Below are 16,260 nucleotides of genomic sequence, written 5' to 3'. Positions count from 1 at the left end.
TCCAGGCTTGTGTTTCCCACCCACTGCCTGCTTCCTAGTAAATGATTCCTGCTTCAGAACATCCCCCACTTGCTACCAGGCCAACTTTCCACAGGCTGGCTGCGTCAGAGAGTTTAGCGGATGGAAGAGTGCTGGCGCTCTCCTGCTGAGCAAATCAATCCCTTTTGGCCACAGTGTCCTGCACATAGCAGCGTCGAGGTCATTCCCACTGGTAGGGCCATCATTATCCCTGTGGCGCCTGATAAAGGTGCTACTGGGAATGCCTCCATTATTGCCCAGAGTGTAAGAGCACAAATACCTGTGATTATGGGGCCAAAAGCAGTTACCTCTCCCCATGTGGGGTCTCTTTATCTTGCTTTCATTCCCTTTCTCTTCCCTTCGCCGTGACTGATAGATTATGAGGGACAGAAGGAGAAGGGGATGCTCCCACTCTCTTCCATTTGCATTTCTAGGGGTGAGGGCGTTTATGCAAATCAGTCTTCTGCAGAAACTCCTCAGCCTGGCATCAAGACCCTTCGATATCTGGACCCAAATGACCTCTCCTGTGACTCTCTCTGCCCCTGTCACTAACACTGCAGGGGCCACTCATTCCTCTATTAATTCAAGCCTAACCCATGTTTACTGTGGGCGCTGCAATGGACAGCTGATGAAGGCAGAGTTCCTTCCTCTGAACCCTTCACAGTCCTTGTAATGCTCTTCTTGCTTTGGATGTGGCCCTCTGTGCTTGGAATGTCCTCCCTCCTTCCCTCTTTTTCCTTTCTGCCATCCCCCCCCTTCCTTCCTTGCCTCCCTCTTCCTCTTTTTCCTCCCTTGCTTCCTTCCTTCCTCCCTCTTTTCTTCTCTCCCCCCCCCGCCCCCCTTTCTCACACCTCTCTTTCTCCAGCAAAGTTATTCATTGATTCAATCCTTATTTTAAAGGCACCTGCTTTGTGCACCCTTGCCATGTATTCTGGGCAGTTTTTCCATGATCCCAAAGAGTTCTTTCCAGTTTTTTTTTTGCATTATGTTTGTTACGTAAATCTCTATAATGCACTACCGTATGTCTGTCTCCCGACCTAGAGTGAGGACCCTGTGGACAGAAAACACGTCCTGTTGATCTATCTTGTGGCACCTAGGATCCACTCAGTAAATATTTGTGGAGTGAGTGAACAACTGAATGAAGGTCTTGGGTTTTCACATTGTGATCCACTTCAGCTATTGTCAAAGTCGTCCTTCTCAATCCCCACGGAGCTGATGGGGCGGCAGTCAGCAGGGATGCCTCATTCAAAACAGATGAAGCTGAAGTTTCCCTTACCCACAAAAGGGCCATCTGTCATTGGTCCCGACAAGATCTGTCCCCCTGGCTCTCCAGCCCCTTGTTTGCACAAGGATTGGTACCAGTTCCTGAGGAAGGCCACCTTTCTGTAGCTCAGACCCCCGTGGAGGGTTTCATTTTCGACAGCAGCCACATCACTTAATATTAATCAGACCTGTGCTGGGGGTGGGTTGGGGGAGGAAAGTCCCACTAATGAGTGACTCTGCAGCTGGCAATCTGTTAGATTGTGTGTTGGGGCTTAATGTGTGATTTCATGGCTTTTCACGGTCTCTAAACTGCAAATTCAAGATTATTTGAAAACATTTTATTTAATTTTCATGCTTTTTTAATCAAAAAAAGTTAAAAGACTAATAATATTTTATGGGAAGTTATAAAATGTGCTCTTTGCACACAAAATGGAAACGCCTTCCTTAGATGAGTAACTTGAGTGTATACTGAGAGAGGACTCCATAGGGGCTCTGGTGAGGAAGGGCGGGTAGGTTTTGGAGACAACTCATTCTTCCAGGTGATGTCCATCTAGGGGGACTGTGATTCTCCAAGTTCATTCGTCATCCCCACTGCCCCACACCCCAACCTTTTCATATGGAAGTGACTTGGCAGTGAGCACTTGTGGGGAGGGCTGGTGTCTGGCCATTTTTATACTTCGGGAGACTTGCCTGGTGTCTGTCATGGGCAGGTGTGTGGAAAATGTTTTCTGAATGCGTGAATAAATGAATGAGGGAAGGGTTCTCCATACTCTCCTTCCAGCAGTCCATGGAGACCCGAAAGCATTCACTCTGTCTTTCCCCCATCACCACTGGAAGCAGAAACAGCAGACAGAGCTGAGCTCCTGGCTTGGCGAAAGGGTGCTCTGCAAGGATGTGGGTATAAGAATGTTTGCATTTTGCTTTTTACTTCGGTGAAGTCATGATCTACCTATTGCTTAATTCAAAATCCCAGACCCAGAAGGACCCTAGAAACCTGAAGTTGAACTTCTTCACTTTATAGATGAAGAAACAGAGTTAACATGAAGAGGCTCCTTGCTTAAGGACAAAGTCAGGACCTGAATCCCACTTTTCTGCTCCTTCCTAATTAATTTAAAAAATAGTTTTTCCTGTCCTACTTCTTTCATCTCTCGGTGTGAGGTATAACTTTTCCTAGACCCTGCAACTTCCGGGTTTGCTCTGGGAGACACAATAGTTCCCTTTTCCTTCTTCCCCTTTCAACTTTGCAATGTTCTTTCTTTCTGCTTAAGGATCCTGGGGAGAAAACATTCTAGAAACCTGAAGGCATGGAAATGGACAGAGTCCTCTAGAGCAGGAGATCACACATAGCAATGAAGAAAGATGCCACCCTGCCTTGGCCTGAAAAGGGACTCAGTGACAGAGAGAGGGAGATGTGGTCCAGCTCTGGAAATGTTGAGGTTGGATCCAAACTACCTGGTGAATGCTTTTTCAATCACATAACTGGCAGAGCCCCAAATGTGGCCAGCTGACATGGTGGAGTTTGTGAGCTAGTGGAGTCCCCCAGCTCATTACCAATCCATGGGATAACGATGACCATCATCATAATAATCATTATCGCCTTAGACAGGCGTGGATGACAAAGACACCCCGGGGACGTCCTTTTGAAATGAGCTGCTTCTTAGCCAACCCTGACTCTCCAGAGTGACTTTCTAGAGAATTAAAGGATCATGAAGCTGAAAGAGGCCCTCTGAGATCATCAGTTCTGGCTTTCTGCCTTCAGACAGGACTAACCTTTATAGAATAGTTGCTGTATAGGAAATTGAACCAAACTTACTTTTATATGTTATTCTTGTGATAGTATCTCTGTTGAGCATTCGATTAAGAAATGGGTTTGATGAATCAGAAACCTAGGAGAGAAAAGAAAATATTAATGACTGGGCAGTACTATCCCAGGATGAACACTGCCTCCATGCATTCACCTATTCATTCATATTTACTGAGTGCCTACCATGTGCCAAACACCGTGGTGGCTGGAAATTCAGACATTAAATACACAGACTATGCTTTCAAGAAATCCCAGTCTAGAGAAAGAAGACAGGTGAGTAAATGAATGGTTATAATAGAATGTAAAGAGTGCTATGATAGAATCATAGGTGTGATGATATTAGAGGAAGTTCACTTACCTGGGGCATCTGGGGAGCTAAGGAATGAGATGAGTCTTGAAGGATGGGTGGAAGTTACAAGGTGCTTTGCTGGTAGAGTGTGCAAAAGGAGGGAAGGGTAAGGAAAAAAATTACATACAGAGAATATGTGCATACGGACATGAGGGAGTGAGAACTAGTTATACTTATGCAAGTACTTCTGGGGGAAAGATGAAAGGTGAGGCTAGAGAGGTAGGTAGGCAGGGGTTAGCTCATATCAGGCTTTGAATGTCATGTGAGGACATTTTAAGCTTTATTCTGTAGGGATGAGGAACCATCAAAGAGTTTTAAGTAGAGGGTAGGGAATGACATTTCAGGAAAGGGACAGTTAATCTAAGTAGACAGAGAGAAAGAGTACCCAGAAGAGAGGTATTAGGAGATGAAAAAAAACCTCTCTAAGACTATAGAACCTTATATCACTGCTTATTATCACAAGAATAAAATATACCATAAGCCATGCCATTCAGTCAACCAATCATCCATCCACACGTCCATCCAACCACCCACCCATCCATCCATCCATGCATCTATCCATGCGCCCATACATCCAATCAATATTTACCGAGTGCTTATTACAAGCCAAACATTGTACTAGATGTTCAGGGATCAGTTCTCATTCTGTACCCATGCCCTAAGGTCTCCAAATTCCTTCTTTGGGAGAACAAGGCAGGCTTCGAGGGTCTTAAACCAGAGGACCACCACTTGGAGACTGTGATGTGCCCTCAAATAGCTGTGCACACTGTTTTATTTACCACCTCCCTTCTACTCAGTCTTTTCCAAAGTATGAGGATCCATCTAGTCATTTCTCTCCTACTTCTCTCAGTTCTGCAATTTATGCCTCAGCTGCTAATTGGATGCTGTGACACATCAGCATTTTAGATTTGATTTATTCTGAGGGCGGGAAAAATTGTAGCAGATGATGATTATTATTATTAGATAAGCAACAGGTAATTTTTAGTTTGGAGAAAGCACAGACTGTTTATTTTCCCTCCATCTGTCTCTCCTTTCCCACACAGTTTCCTGGGTGTGTTGTGGTGAGACAAACGCACACTGGTGGGGGGCTTGGTGAGTGACAATGCTCAGTGGAGTTTTTCAAAGCCACCCCCAAATGGAGAGAAGTCCCAAAGCAAACACTGCTGCTCCTCAGAAGCTTTTGTGGCAAATTTAGCTTCTCCTTTGACATCCTGTTTGGCCATTTAAAACATAGCTTGAAGCCACCTGTTTGTGCCAATTCATATGAAAAGAGAGACAAAAAGATACTGCCATGGCAGGTAAGGAATCTGCTGTCCCCCTTAAGTGGGTGCCTTGGGCTCCTGGTACCCGGTGAGTCTGGACAGCGCTAACGTTGGGACTGGACCCTTTTGAAAAGCTGATTAAAAATAACTGAAAAATTTCCAAAGTGCACACAGATGATTTGTGGGCTCTAGTGTGTTCGAGGCGTGGGAGGGAGGATAAAGTATGTACTGGGTATAAGTGAGCTTAAGTGGGAAGTTAATGGTGTGTGATTGAGCAGTAATTACAGCCAAACCTCAGCTCCCTGTGGTCATGGGAAGGATGGGGGATTAGAAGGGGACAGAGATAAATAAAACCCCCAGATAAACAATTCCCTTATTTTAGCCAACAACTCCAACCTTTCAACGACTCAGCTTTCAGCAGGGTGCCATCTCTAGGGATCTGCTTACCTAGAGGTGGGGGCCTCTCATTTTCTATGCCTGCCTACCAGGCAGGGAGCTGGGAAGAAGAGGCAGAAAAACCAGAAGGAGGGAAGGACCACCAGAGCCTGTGTGCCCTTAGTGCTAAGGGCTTAGGTTCATCTCATTTCTAGGCCCGTGCTGAGTACAGGACCCACCTGTGTCCCACACTCAATCAGTGTTTCGGGATGAGTAAATGACAAATCTCAGCTTGGATAACTCACTGTGAAGCATCTGGGAGTTGATTATGTTGGACAAAGATAGAAATGCTGTGGCTTATTTTGTTTGAGGTCTGGCCAGAAAGTGTCAGCTTTGCTCAGGAAAAGACTGGAAGCATCCCTAGGGGCCAAACTGGCCTGAGAAGGTGCAGGGGCTAGTCATCACCTTTTCACTGACTGCAGGGGCAGAGGCGGAAGTTCCTCCAGCAACCTGCAGGGATGCAGCCAAGACCTGTGTCAGTATTCTTGGTGCACAGCGTGCTCCTGCCAGAGCTGGTGAAACACGCCCATAGTTTGCTGTTGAGGAGGCTGACTTCCTGGAGTATCAATCACCCTGTCAGCTGTAATGTGCCTGAGCTTCCAGGATGACATCTGCTGACTCAGGTGCTTTGAGCAAAGTGAGGCAGTCAAGGGCCAAGGCTGAAGCACCCACCAAAGGACGGGCATTGTTGGGCAGCCCAGGCTGGCTGACATGGAACCCTGGCATCGGGAAAGCCAATGAAGGAGGTGAGCTCCCAGGCATGCATGATGCAATATTGTGACACAGCAATGAGCATGGCCCAGGATGAACACACTAGCTGTTATCAATATCATGACTGAGGCTGGTTGAGGGGTATGGGAATTGGCCTTGTGCTTGTGGGTAGCATAGGGATGTGGGGGAGATGTTTATGAATATCATGTTCTGTCTTCTTCATCTCAGTTGCTTTCTCCATGCTCTGTTGCAGAGGCATATAGTGTGAATAAGGTCATAGTATTAAAATCAAGGAAGACCTGGGCTCCATTCCTGGATGGGCTGTTAAGAGCTACATACACTTGGGTGGAAAGCCAAGATTCTCTGAGCCATTTTCCTCATCTGCAAGATAAGGACACTAATGCCTACCCCACAGACTCATTATTTGGGTTAAGTAATAAAATCTCTGTAAAATACACATCTCCATTGCCTGGAATTCAGGAATCTGTGTTCATTATAACAGGGTCTGTGACAGCACCACGAGGTGTAGGGCAGGGACTGGCAGGATCCGTGCTAGGATCAATTTTCTTTGGGGCATCACATCAGGTACTCGGAAGGCACGGCAGCCTAAAAATATGCTTCCTTGGCCAACAGCCCCTTCCTATATTTGCCGATGACAAGCTACAGGAGTTTGGTGGCCAACATGTCACAAATGCCTCTGCCCAATGTACAGTTCTGCCCAGGCCACCAAAAAGGCCTGACGGGAACCAGGTGAGGGAGAGGAACTCAGGAGGTGGCATGGGCTCTGGAGAAGGATGACCAGATGGCAGAAAGTGCCTATTGCAAAGGGTGATGCTTTTGGGGAGGGAATAGTGGGTATAGTGCCTGGGGTACCCCCATGCCTATTGTCCTAAGCAGTGATGATGTCACCACGAGAACTCTGTTAAAAACCCCCCAGTAGCAAATGCTGGATTTCTATTGATCATATCCACCAGATTCCAAGTTTCAACTGGGGCACCTCCTCTCACGATCTGGCCAAAACTTCCCAAGGGGCTGACACGGCAACTTCCAACTTTTGGAACTGTCACACATGCCTTTTGTTTTTTTTTTCTCTCTCTCTCTCTTTCTTTTTCCAATTGGAAAGACATTTCTTCTTTGTCCATTTTCTTTTAAATGTGCATACCTGCTTCACTCCATATCTGTCAAAATGCTCAAGGGGAGTATTTTTTTTTTTAACAACTTAGAATTTTCACAGCTGGAGATCTGTCGTTGTCGTTGACTGTTAGGGAGGTGTAGAGTCTCCTAAGAATGTCATAAAGTCAGCCATGGTGATCTTTGCTTAATTTCTCCTGGGGATACTTACGAGGGAAAGGGGAGGATGGGAGGTGATGTTCAGAGCACCTTCAGGGAAGCTGGAGGGAGCTGTTCAGGGCAGTGCGGGAGGGGAGGGACATCCCACATTGCCCTTGCATCTCTGTTTCCAAGGGGCAACTGGTGGACAGGAGTGTGATCCTGTGGGCTGTCAGGGAGCCACCCCTCCCCTTCTGTTGCATCCTTTTGAATCTTTTGCATGATGTGGGACCTGAAGCCTGTCCCTGGATCTAGCACCCTTTTTCTTTCTGAGACAAAGGCTGCCTAAATCCTCAGGCCCCTGATGCTATGAAATGGAAGAACCATCATTTTGTTGCGTCTTCATGAAAGAGACCTCTTTTTTCATAGATCTCATGGATATAAAAGTCACCACCCTGCAGCTTTTCCTGGGCATGGACATCACCCCTTTTGTTATTTCTAAGATCCAACAGAGACTAAGCTGGTATTCCGACCTGGGGTGGGAATGGCAAGAAAAGAACGAAAGAACGAAAGACACTTACTTTTATAAATATAGAAACTACCACCAATCCATTAGGGCTCTTTGCAGCTTCTGTGACATTTGTGTATAACTCATGGTTATAGTGGATGAGCTGCACCTGGCAGGAGGGAAAAACAGCAGTAAGAACAACAGTCTCACATGAAAAGGTGTAAGGCACAGCATAGCCACCCTACAGAAGGGTTCACCATAAGGTGTATTGTAGAACAATTGTAAAGGCAATCTTGTAATTGAAAGCAATTCAGGGAGGTGTGTGTGTGTGTGTGTGTGTGTGTGTGTGTGTATAATGCATGCACACACACACACACACACACACACAGAAAAGAACCCATACATATTTGCAAATGTTTTCTGGTAATCATCATGCCTTTAATAAGCTCAGTGCCCATCTGGCTCTGGCTCCAACCCAGGACATTCCCCCTAAAGTGTGTGTAAAGTGAGTTTCCCTTATTAGGAGTAGAACTGCCCTGTAGGGGTGGACGCGCTCTCCCGGCTGCATCCACAGCTGTCACTGGCACTGAGTGACTCTTCCTCATGGCCTTGGGCAAGCAGGGAATGGTTAGGTTCTGAGTTAGCCCAGTGACTCTGAGAGGACAGTGGCCAGCCTATGAAATGCCAACGTCCTGACAGAGAGAGAGTGATGGCTGAAGCTCCTGATGCACCAGTCTGCCAAGGTCATCTGACCGTGCGGGACTCAATTCCCTCCTTGCTCAGTGAAAGTCAGCACTCTGCTTGTTGAGCCTTTGTGCCATAGTTAGTGTGGGTAGCACATGGAGTCTTGGATCTTGGCTCCAGGAAACTAGGGTTTCCCTCTTTTACTTAATTTTTTGAAAATTATTTTCTAAGAAATTTTGAAACATAGCACACATACATGTTCAACTAATGCCCCACCAATTTTTAGCCATATGAATAATTTACTCTACCTCACTGAGACTTGATTGCTTCCTCTGAAAAACAGGTGTGATTTTCTCCTTAGAATTCATCTCAGGCTGTGGTTTTAAAATAGATTTTTTAAAAAATCATGGAGGTATAATATTTGTAACAAACTAAAAAAAGTTTCCCTCCACCTTTGTGTAATCCTAGCCCAAGCAATATGACTATTAACAGCTTAGCATCTATCCTTCCAGATATATATTTTTTATGCTTATAGATCACACACAGATACACATGTAGGGTTTAAGAAACCATATAGGTCTAAGATCTATAAATTCCTAGGATCATCTAGGATCCTAGAAATTTTCTAGGATTGATAAATTCCTAGAAACACACAACCTACCAACACTGAATCAAGAAGAAATAAAACCTGAACAGATTAATACAAATAAAGAGAACTGAAGTAGTAATCAATATCCCACCCCCCAACAAAGAAAAGCCCTGGACCAGATGGCTTTGTGGGTGAATTCCACCAGTCATTCAAAGAAGAATGCATACTGATCCTTTTTAAATTCTTCCAAAAAATTGAAAAGAGAATACTTGCAAACCTGTGAGGCCAGCATCATCCTGATACCAAACAAAGCCAAAAACTTTAAGAAAAGAGAATTATAGGCCAATATCCCTAATGAACACAGAGGCAGAAAACCTCAGTAGAATTCTAGCAAACTGAATTCAATAACACATTGAAAGCATTATACATCAGGACCAAGTAGGATTTATTCCTGGGATGCAAGGATGGTTTAACATATGTAAATCAATCGGTGTGACCTACCACATTAACAGAATGAAAAATAAAAACCACATGACCATCTCAATAGATTTAGAAAAAGCATCTGGCAAAATTCGCCATCCGTTCACGACAAAAACTCTCAACAAAAGCAGGTATAGAAGGAACTTACCTCCACACAATAAAGGCCATATATGAAAAGCCCATAGCTAACATCATAATCAATAGGGAAAAACTGAAAACTTTTTCTTTAAGATCCATTACAAGGCAATGATACCCAATCTTTCCACTTCTAGTCAACATAGTGCTGAATGTCCTAGGCAGAGCAATTAGATAAGAAAAAGAAATAAAAGGCATCCAAATCAGAAAGAAAGGAGGAAAATTATCTCTCCAGATGAAACAATCATATATGTAGAACACACTGAAGATTCACCCACAACAAAAAACTGTTAGCACTAATAAATGAATTCAGTAAAGTTGCAGGATACACATTCAGTACACAAAAATTGGTGGCATTTCTATACACTAACAATGAAGTATCTGAAAAGGGAATTAATAAAGTCAATCTCATTTACAATAGCAACAAAAAGAATAAAATACAGTTGACCTTGAACAACACAGGTTTGAACTGAGCTGGTCCACTTACATGCTGATTTGTTTTGTTTTGTTTTTTTTTTTATAAATACAGTACAATATTGTAAATATTTTTTCTCTTCCTTATGATTTTCTTAATAACATTTTATTTTCCCTAGCTTACACAGATAAGCTTACCTGTTACCTTAACACAGGTATGTACAAAATATGTGTTACCTGACTTTATGTTATCTGTAAGGCTTTTGGTCAATAGTAGGCTATTAGCAATTAAGTTTGTGTGAAGTCAAAAGTTCACAGGGATTTTTGACTTCATGGGGTTGGTACCCTTAACCCTCACATTGTTCAAGGCTCAACTGTACTTAAGAATAAGCTTAACCAAAGAAGTGAAAGGGTTGTACACCAAAAACTATAAAGCAGTGATGAAAGAAAATTAAAGAAGACACAGATAAATGAGAAGTCATCCTGTGCTCATGGGCTGGAAAAATTAATATTAATACTGTTAATGTTCATACTACTATTCAATTAAGTCCCTATCAAAATTCCAATGGCATTCTTTACAGAAATAGAACAAACCTTCCTAAAATTATTATGGAACCACGTAAGACTCTGAAATAGTCAAAGCAATCTTGAATAAGAAGAACAAAGCTTCCTGATTCCACAATATACTTCAAAGCTATAATAATTTTATGTTAGTATAGTACTGACATAAAAACATGTATGGACTGGTGGAACAGAATGAAGGGCCCAGAAATAAATCCATACACTTATGGTTAACAGATCTTCAACAAGTATGCTAAGAATACACAATGGGCAAAGGATAGTCTCTTCAGTAAAAGATGTTGGGAAAATTGGATATCCCATGAAGAAGGATGAAATTGGACCCTATCTTACATCATATATCAAAGTTAACTTAAACTAAAGACTTATAGATAAGACCTGAAATGGTAATATAGTAGAAGAAGACACAGGGAAAAAGCTTCTTGGCAATGAGTTTTTGGTCATTACACCAAAAAGTACAGGCAATAAAAGCAAAAGCAGAGAAGCAGGATTGTCTCCAACTAAAAAGCTTCTGCACAGCAAAGGAAACAATCAAACAGTGAAAAGGCAACCAATAGGATGGAGAAAATATTCTCAAACCATATATCTAATGAGGGGTCAATATCCAAACTATATAGGGAACTCATACAACTCATTAGCAAAAAACCAAATAGCCTGGTTAAAAATAGGCAAAGGACTTGAATTGACATTTCTCAAAATAAGACACACAAATGGCCAATAGGTACCTGGAAAGGTGCTCAACAGCAACAGTCGTCAGGAAAATGCCAATCAAAACCACAATGAAATATCACTACACACTTGTTAGAATAGCTATGGTCCAAAAGACAAGAGATCACAAGTGTTGGTGAGGATACAGAGAAAAGGGAACCCTTGTAGTCAGTTGATAGGAATGTAAACTGGTATATCACCATCATGGAAAACACTATGGAGGTTCTTCAAAAAGTTAAAAATAGAACTACCATTTGATTCAGCAATACCATTCTGGGTATAGATCCAAAGCAAATCTGGATCTCAAACAGACATCTTCAGTCCTATGTTCATCGCAGCATTATTCACAATATCCAAGATATGGAGATAACCTAAGTTTCTATTGATGAATGAATGGATAAAGTAACTGTATAAAGGAAAATAAGATGGAATATTATTTATCCATAAAAATGAAGGAAATCCTGCCATTTGTGACAACACGGATGAACCAGAAGGACATCATGCTAAGTGAAATAAGGCAGACCCAGAAAGACAAATAGTGTCTGATCTCACTTATGTAAAGCATCTAAAATAGTCAAACTCATAGAAACACAGAATAGCTTGGTGGTTGTCAAGGGATGGGGGAGGGAGGGGAAAATGAGAGGTTGGTCAAAGGGTTCAAAGTTTCAGTTATGCAAAATAAATGAGTTCAGGAGCTCTGAGTACAGCCTGGTGATGATAGTTAACAATAGTGCACTGTATACTTGAAATTTGCTAAGAGTACAGTTCTTAAATCTTTATACACGCACGCACAATAGTAACTATGTAGAGGTGATGGATATGTTATTTAGTTTGTCTGTGGTGATCTTTCCAAAATATATTCATATATCAAAACATCAAGCTACACACCTTAAACATATACAATTTTTACATTTCAAAGAAAACTCAAAAAGTTGTTAAAAAAATGAATAAACCCAGTAACAATGGAATCATTTCTAAATATGATTGTGGACTTGATTTGTTAAATTTAAAAATAGTTTGTGGCTGTCTTTATAAGTCAGTGTGTACAGAGCTACCTAAGTCTTTACAATAGCTGTACAATTTTCTGTTGCACGAATGCCCCACAACACATTTAACTAGCCTCTTACTAGCTTTCTGGTGGTTTCAATTTTTTCTTCTCTCTGATAAACAATGTCACAGCAAGCTGAGCATATATCTCTCTGTAGTGGTGTTAACATTTTCCACAGGCTGATTTGAGAATCTAGTAAGATAGTGTATGTAAAATGGTTTTGTGCCTCTGAAAAGTTTAAGTGTATTCATTATTACCAATATCCTGTAACACATTAAAAAAAAGGAAGTGAAGTTTCAGAAGGCTAAGGAAGTCAATGATAAAAAAACAAAAAAAAGGAAAAACGTGCTTTTCTTTGGTTTTTGAAAAAAACGGAGTGCCTGGGTGGTTCAGTTGGTTAAGTGTCTGATTTGTGAGTTTGAATCCTGCATTGGGCTCTGCATTGGCAGTGTGGAGCTGGCTTGGAATTCTCTCTTCCTCTCTCTCTGCCCCTCCCTGGTTCATGCTCTCTCTCTCTCTCTCAAAATAAATAAACTTAAAAAGGTAAACCACCTCTAACACAGTGGTTTGCAACCTTCAGGGTGCATTCAAATCACCTGGGTGCTTTTAATACCCACCTGTGCTTGCTCCCCCAATTCTGATTTAATTGATTTGGGGTGGGGACAGAGCTCCGGGATTTGTTAAATGCTCTCCAGCTAGTGGGCAGCTGAAGTGGAGAACCAGTGCAACATAAGCAATGAGCATCCACATCCCATCAATGCCCAATCGCGTGGACAGAACCTTGGATCTGAGAAAACCCTGAACATCTTGAGTCAGTAGAGCTTTTCATGGAGGGAGCACGGTATTGCTGCTCTTGAAATATCCTACGTGCGTATTGCTTTGTCACTTCTTGTGCGTTTTGCCAATGGTGGCAGATGGTCATACAGCAGCTCTTCTGCAATCAGAGAGTCAACCATAGGCAGGGGCTGGCAAGTGTGGTCTGCCAGTTTATCAGGCAGGTTGTTCAGGCCTATGCTTATCATTTGCCTTCCTCCCTCCCGCTCACCCACACACACAGCCAGGACTTTCTGCAGGTGGAGAAGTGTTGCCATGTGGAAGAACCAGGAGCTGTGGGGGACCTGCCACACCCCCTTCAGTGTTGAGTAAGCTTCTTAATGAGAATCAAAACACATCCTGCCATCTGCTAAGATCTTCCCACCAGGTGACCTACAAAGCCACCTGGGGACGTGCCAGTGCTACAGGGTATGCCTTGAAATTTCAGCGTGTTCTGAGAACCTGGCATTGGAGAGATGGGAAGTGGAAGGCAGTCCAGTGGAGTGGTTCTTCTCTCCAAATTACAAGACTGAAAAATGCAGGAAGAAGTCTCTTGAGCCACGAGGAGGCCCACAGGGTGGCATTCTGTAGGGGCCAGGGACTGTGAGAAAGGGGATGGTAAATATAGGGGTGAGGCTGTGCTCTGCTCTAAGCTTAAGTCGACACATCTGGCATCTTGATCTGATGTCTTGCCTCCTCTTTGTTCCAAGGTAACTTGGCTAGGATTCTGAGATCATGAGCTCTGGTTCTTATTAGGAGTCATTGATGGCCCGCTTCTTATGTTAGGTTGAACCATGTGAAATTGACTTTTTGATCTACCAAAATGGTGATTTTACAGAATTAATATAATCTTAAAGCTATTTTGAATACAGCATATTCCCCCTCCCAAGGCATACAAATCAGATGTTAAAAAGATCCATAGTGCTTTCCTACTCAGTGTGTACTGCAGGGACCAGCAGCTCCATGGCCTCCAGAAGGGAACTTGTTAGAAATGTAGAGTCTTGAGCCCTACTCTAGATCTCCTGCATGAAAATCTGCATTTTAGCAAACCCCCAGTGATTTGAATGCACATGAAACTTGGAGAAACACTGGTTTAGCAGACACTGTTTGTTGGCTGGCAGAGCCCTGTCGTGTCTGGCTGTTCCCTGCTCTTCTGGTTCATTTAGACTGGGTTGAGGGGTATGTGAATTATGTATGTGAGGAGATGGGCTGAGTCCAGATCATAGAAGGCCCAGAAGATGACCTATGGAAGGGTTCTGAGCAGAGGGTAAGATAATCAGCATGGGCTGTAAGAAGGCAGATTAAAGCAGGGAGAGCCTGGAGGGAGGGAGGGCATACTTTCAGGAGGCAGCTATTTCAGGCAGACAGTGTTCTGTAGGAGCCTCAGAATGTGTATGTGTTTGGGATGAGTGGGAACTCCCAAGCCTCAGAACTGTCAGGAGCCCCAGAAGACCCTACGAGGCAGCTTGGCAGTGGCCAGGCTTCCTGTTTCCACTTGTCAGGACACAATTCTGGCATTAAAGCAAAGAGCAGAAGATGCATGGGGCCTGCACCAGATCACGTACCACGAGTAGGGCTTCCCTGTGAAAAAGAGCTACCTTCCAGGTCCCTTAGTGGCAATTATAGTTCCTGCAGCTGTTGCTTTGTTCATCTGCAGCCAGGCACCGGGATGCCAATCAAGCACCCACTAACCACTCACAATGTGCGTGGTGTGGTTGGGGGTGGGGGAAGAGGGTCTACTGTTGGTCCTGCTGTTGATTTGGGCTGGTGGGGGGAGCAGCCACGTACAGGGTGTAGCTTGCTAGTTAGATTGGCAGGTGGATTCTGAAAGGGATGTCTATGGATTACTTCTTGCCAGTTACAGGTAATATCTTAAAACCCAATGCCTACAAATTTAGAATTTTTAATAATTTGCATGAGCACTCAGGTATGGCCTGAGACTCAACTTTGGGGTTTACTCAAGGTAATCAGTGTCTGACATGAAATAAGGGGTAGCAAGTGGATGTTTGACCTCTTAGCAAGTGCAAGGAAACGAAGACAAGAGGGGACAATGTGGAAACTGCTCACAAAAGCAAACTCTTTGGGGGCTATTAGTGACATGCTAATTAAGCACCAAGTTTAGTTATTCATTAAAGAGATGCCCCAAGGGCTTTTGCCAGCCTCATTGGAATTACCATGTGAAGTGTTAACCCTGGATTACAGGAAATTATTTTATAATCTTGACTTCTTACTAATTTAGATGGGTACCCTCGTAGAGGGAAATGTAAGGCTGAGAAATAGCTATCTTAGAGGATGAAATAAGGTATTGTTGGTTTTTTTCATGATGCTCAGATGCAGCTCAGAGCCTGACACCAGGGTCCAGCACATTCTCTGTACTTAAGTCCTTCGTGAACTCATGGGACTCTTCCTTGTGGCACTAGCTTGAACCTTGTGTTCTCATCCCAGAACAAGCTGCTTCACTCAGAGCTTTACAGGGACCTGGAATTCACTTGTTCAAAAAATCTTGGAAGGCCAACTGCATGCCGAGGCCAGCTGGGTAAGACAGATGAAGTCCTTGACCTCCTGGAGATGATTTCAGACAGTATCAAGAGCTTTGAAGGAAACAAACAAGACTTTGGCTTGCAAACTGGATGGCAGTAGTGGAGGAAATGGGGGCAGGGCATGTGGGAGCGGGGAAAAAGGTCAGGAAGTGTATTGTTGGTGAAGGCTTGTCTGCAGAGGCGACATCCAAGAACGACATCCATTCGTTCTGATGACGAAAAGGAGCTGGGCATACAAGACTAGAGGGAGGCTCCTAGCTGGCAGAGAGAACAGCCTATGCAAAGGGGTAGGGACAAATGGCTGAGTATGGCTGGGAAAGGGTGAAGGACCAGCTCATGGAGGGCTTTGCTGATAATGGTAAAGAGCTTTGATTTTATTCCAAGTGCAACTGGAAGTCACTGGTTTTAAGGAAGAAATCACTTGACCCAAAGTGCGTTTTTGAAAGATTTCCCAGGGCAGAGTGGAGACAGAGGAGATCTTGCCTACCCTTCTTTACCTTACAGCTCAGTTCTAGCCTCAGCTTCTCCAGGAGGACATCCTCCATGAATCACTGACCTTGAGCATCAAGTGCAGCTCCTCTCTGCTCCATGGCGCTCTCATCCAGGGTCAGGTTCAAAATATTTTACAGCTGGGATGGCCTAAGTACTGTG

The 16,260-nt window shown here is 43.6% G+C and overlaps 1 protein-coding gene across 4 annotated transcripts in view; it reads right to left on the bottom strand.

Moving 5' to 3' along the window:
* The window catches only part of CA10 (carbonic anhydrase 10), a 488,580-nt gene that overhangs the window by 16,983 nt on the left and 455,337 nt on the right, over positions 1 to 16,260 (bottom strand). For all 4 annotated transcript variants that reach the window (XM_053212276.1, XM_053212275.1, XM_027034159.2 and 1 more), the window contains 2 exons: positions 7,693 to 7,788; positions 3,095 to 3,167 (listed from right to left, as the gene is read on the bottom strand). In XM_053212276.1, the coding sequence (XP_053068251.1) occupies positions 3,095 to 3,167; positions 7,693 to 7,788 (169 nt within the window). The remainder of the gene's footprint in view (positions 1 to 3,094; positions 3,168 to 7,692; positions 7,789 to 16,260) is intronic.

The sequence above is a fragment of the Acinonyx jubatus genome, chromosome E1 (genome assembly GCF_027475565.1).
Source record: "Acinonyx jubatus isolate Ajub_Pintada_27869175 chromosome E1, VMU_Ajub_asm_v1.0, whole genome shotgun sequence".
In the NCBI taxonomy this organism is placed as follows: domain Eukaryota; kingdom Metazoa; phylum Chordata; class Mammalia; order Carnivora; family Felidae; genus Acinonyx; species Acinonyx jubatus.
Note: the sequence above shows the minus strand (reverse complement) of the source record. Positions and strands in the feature narration are given on the sequence as shown.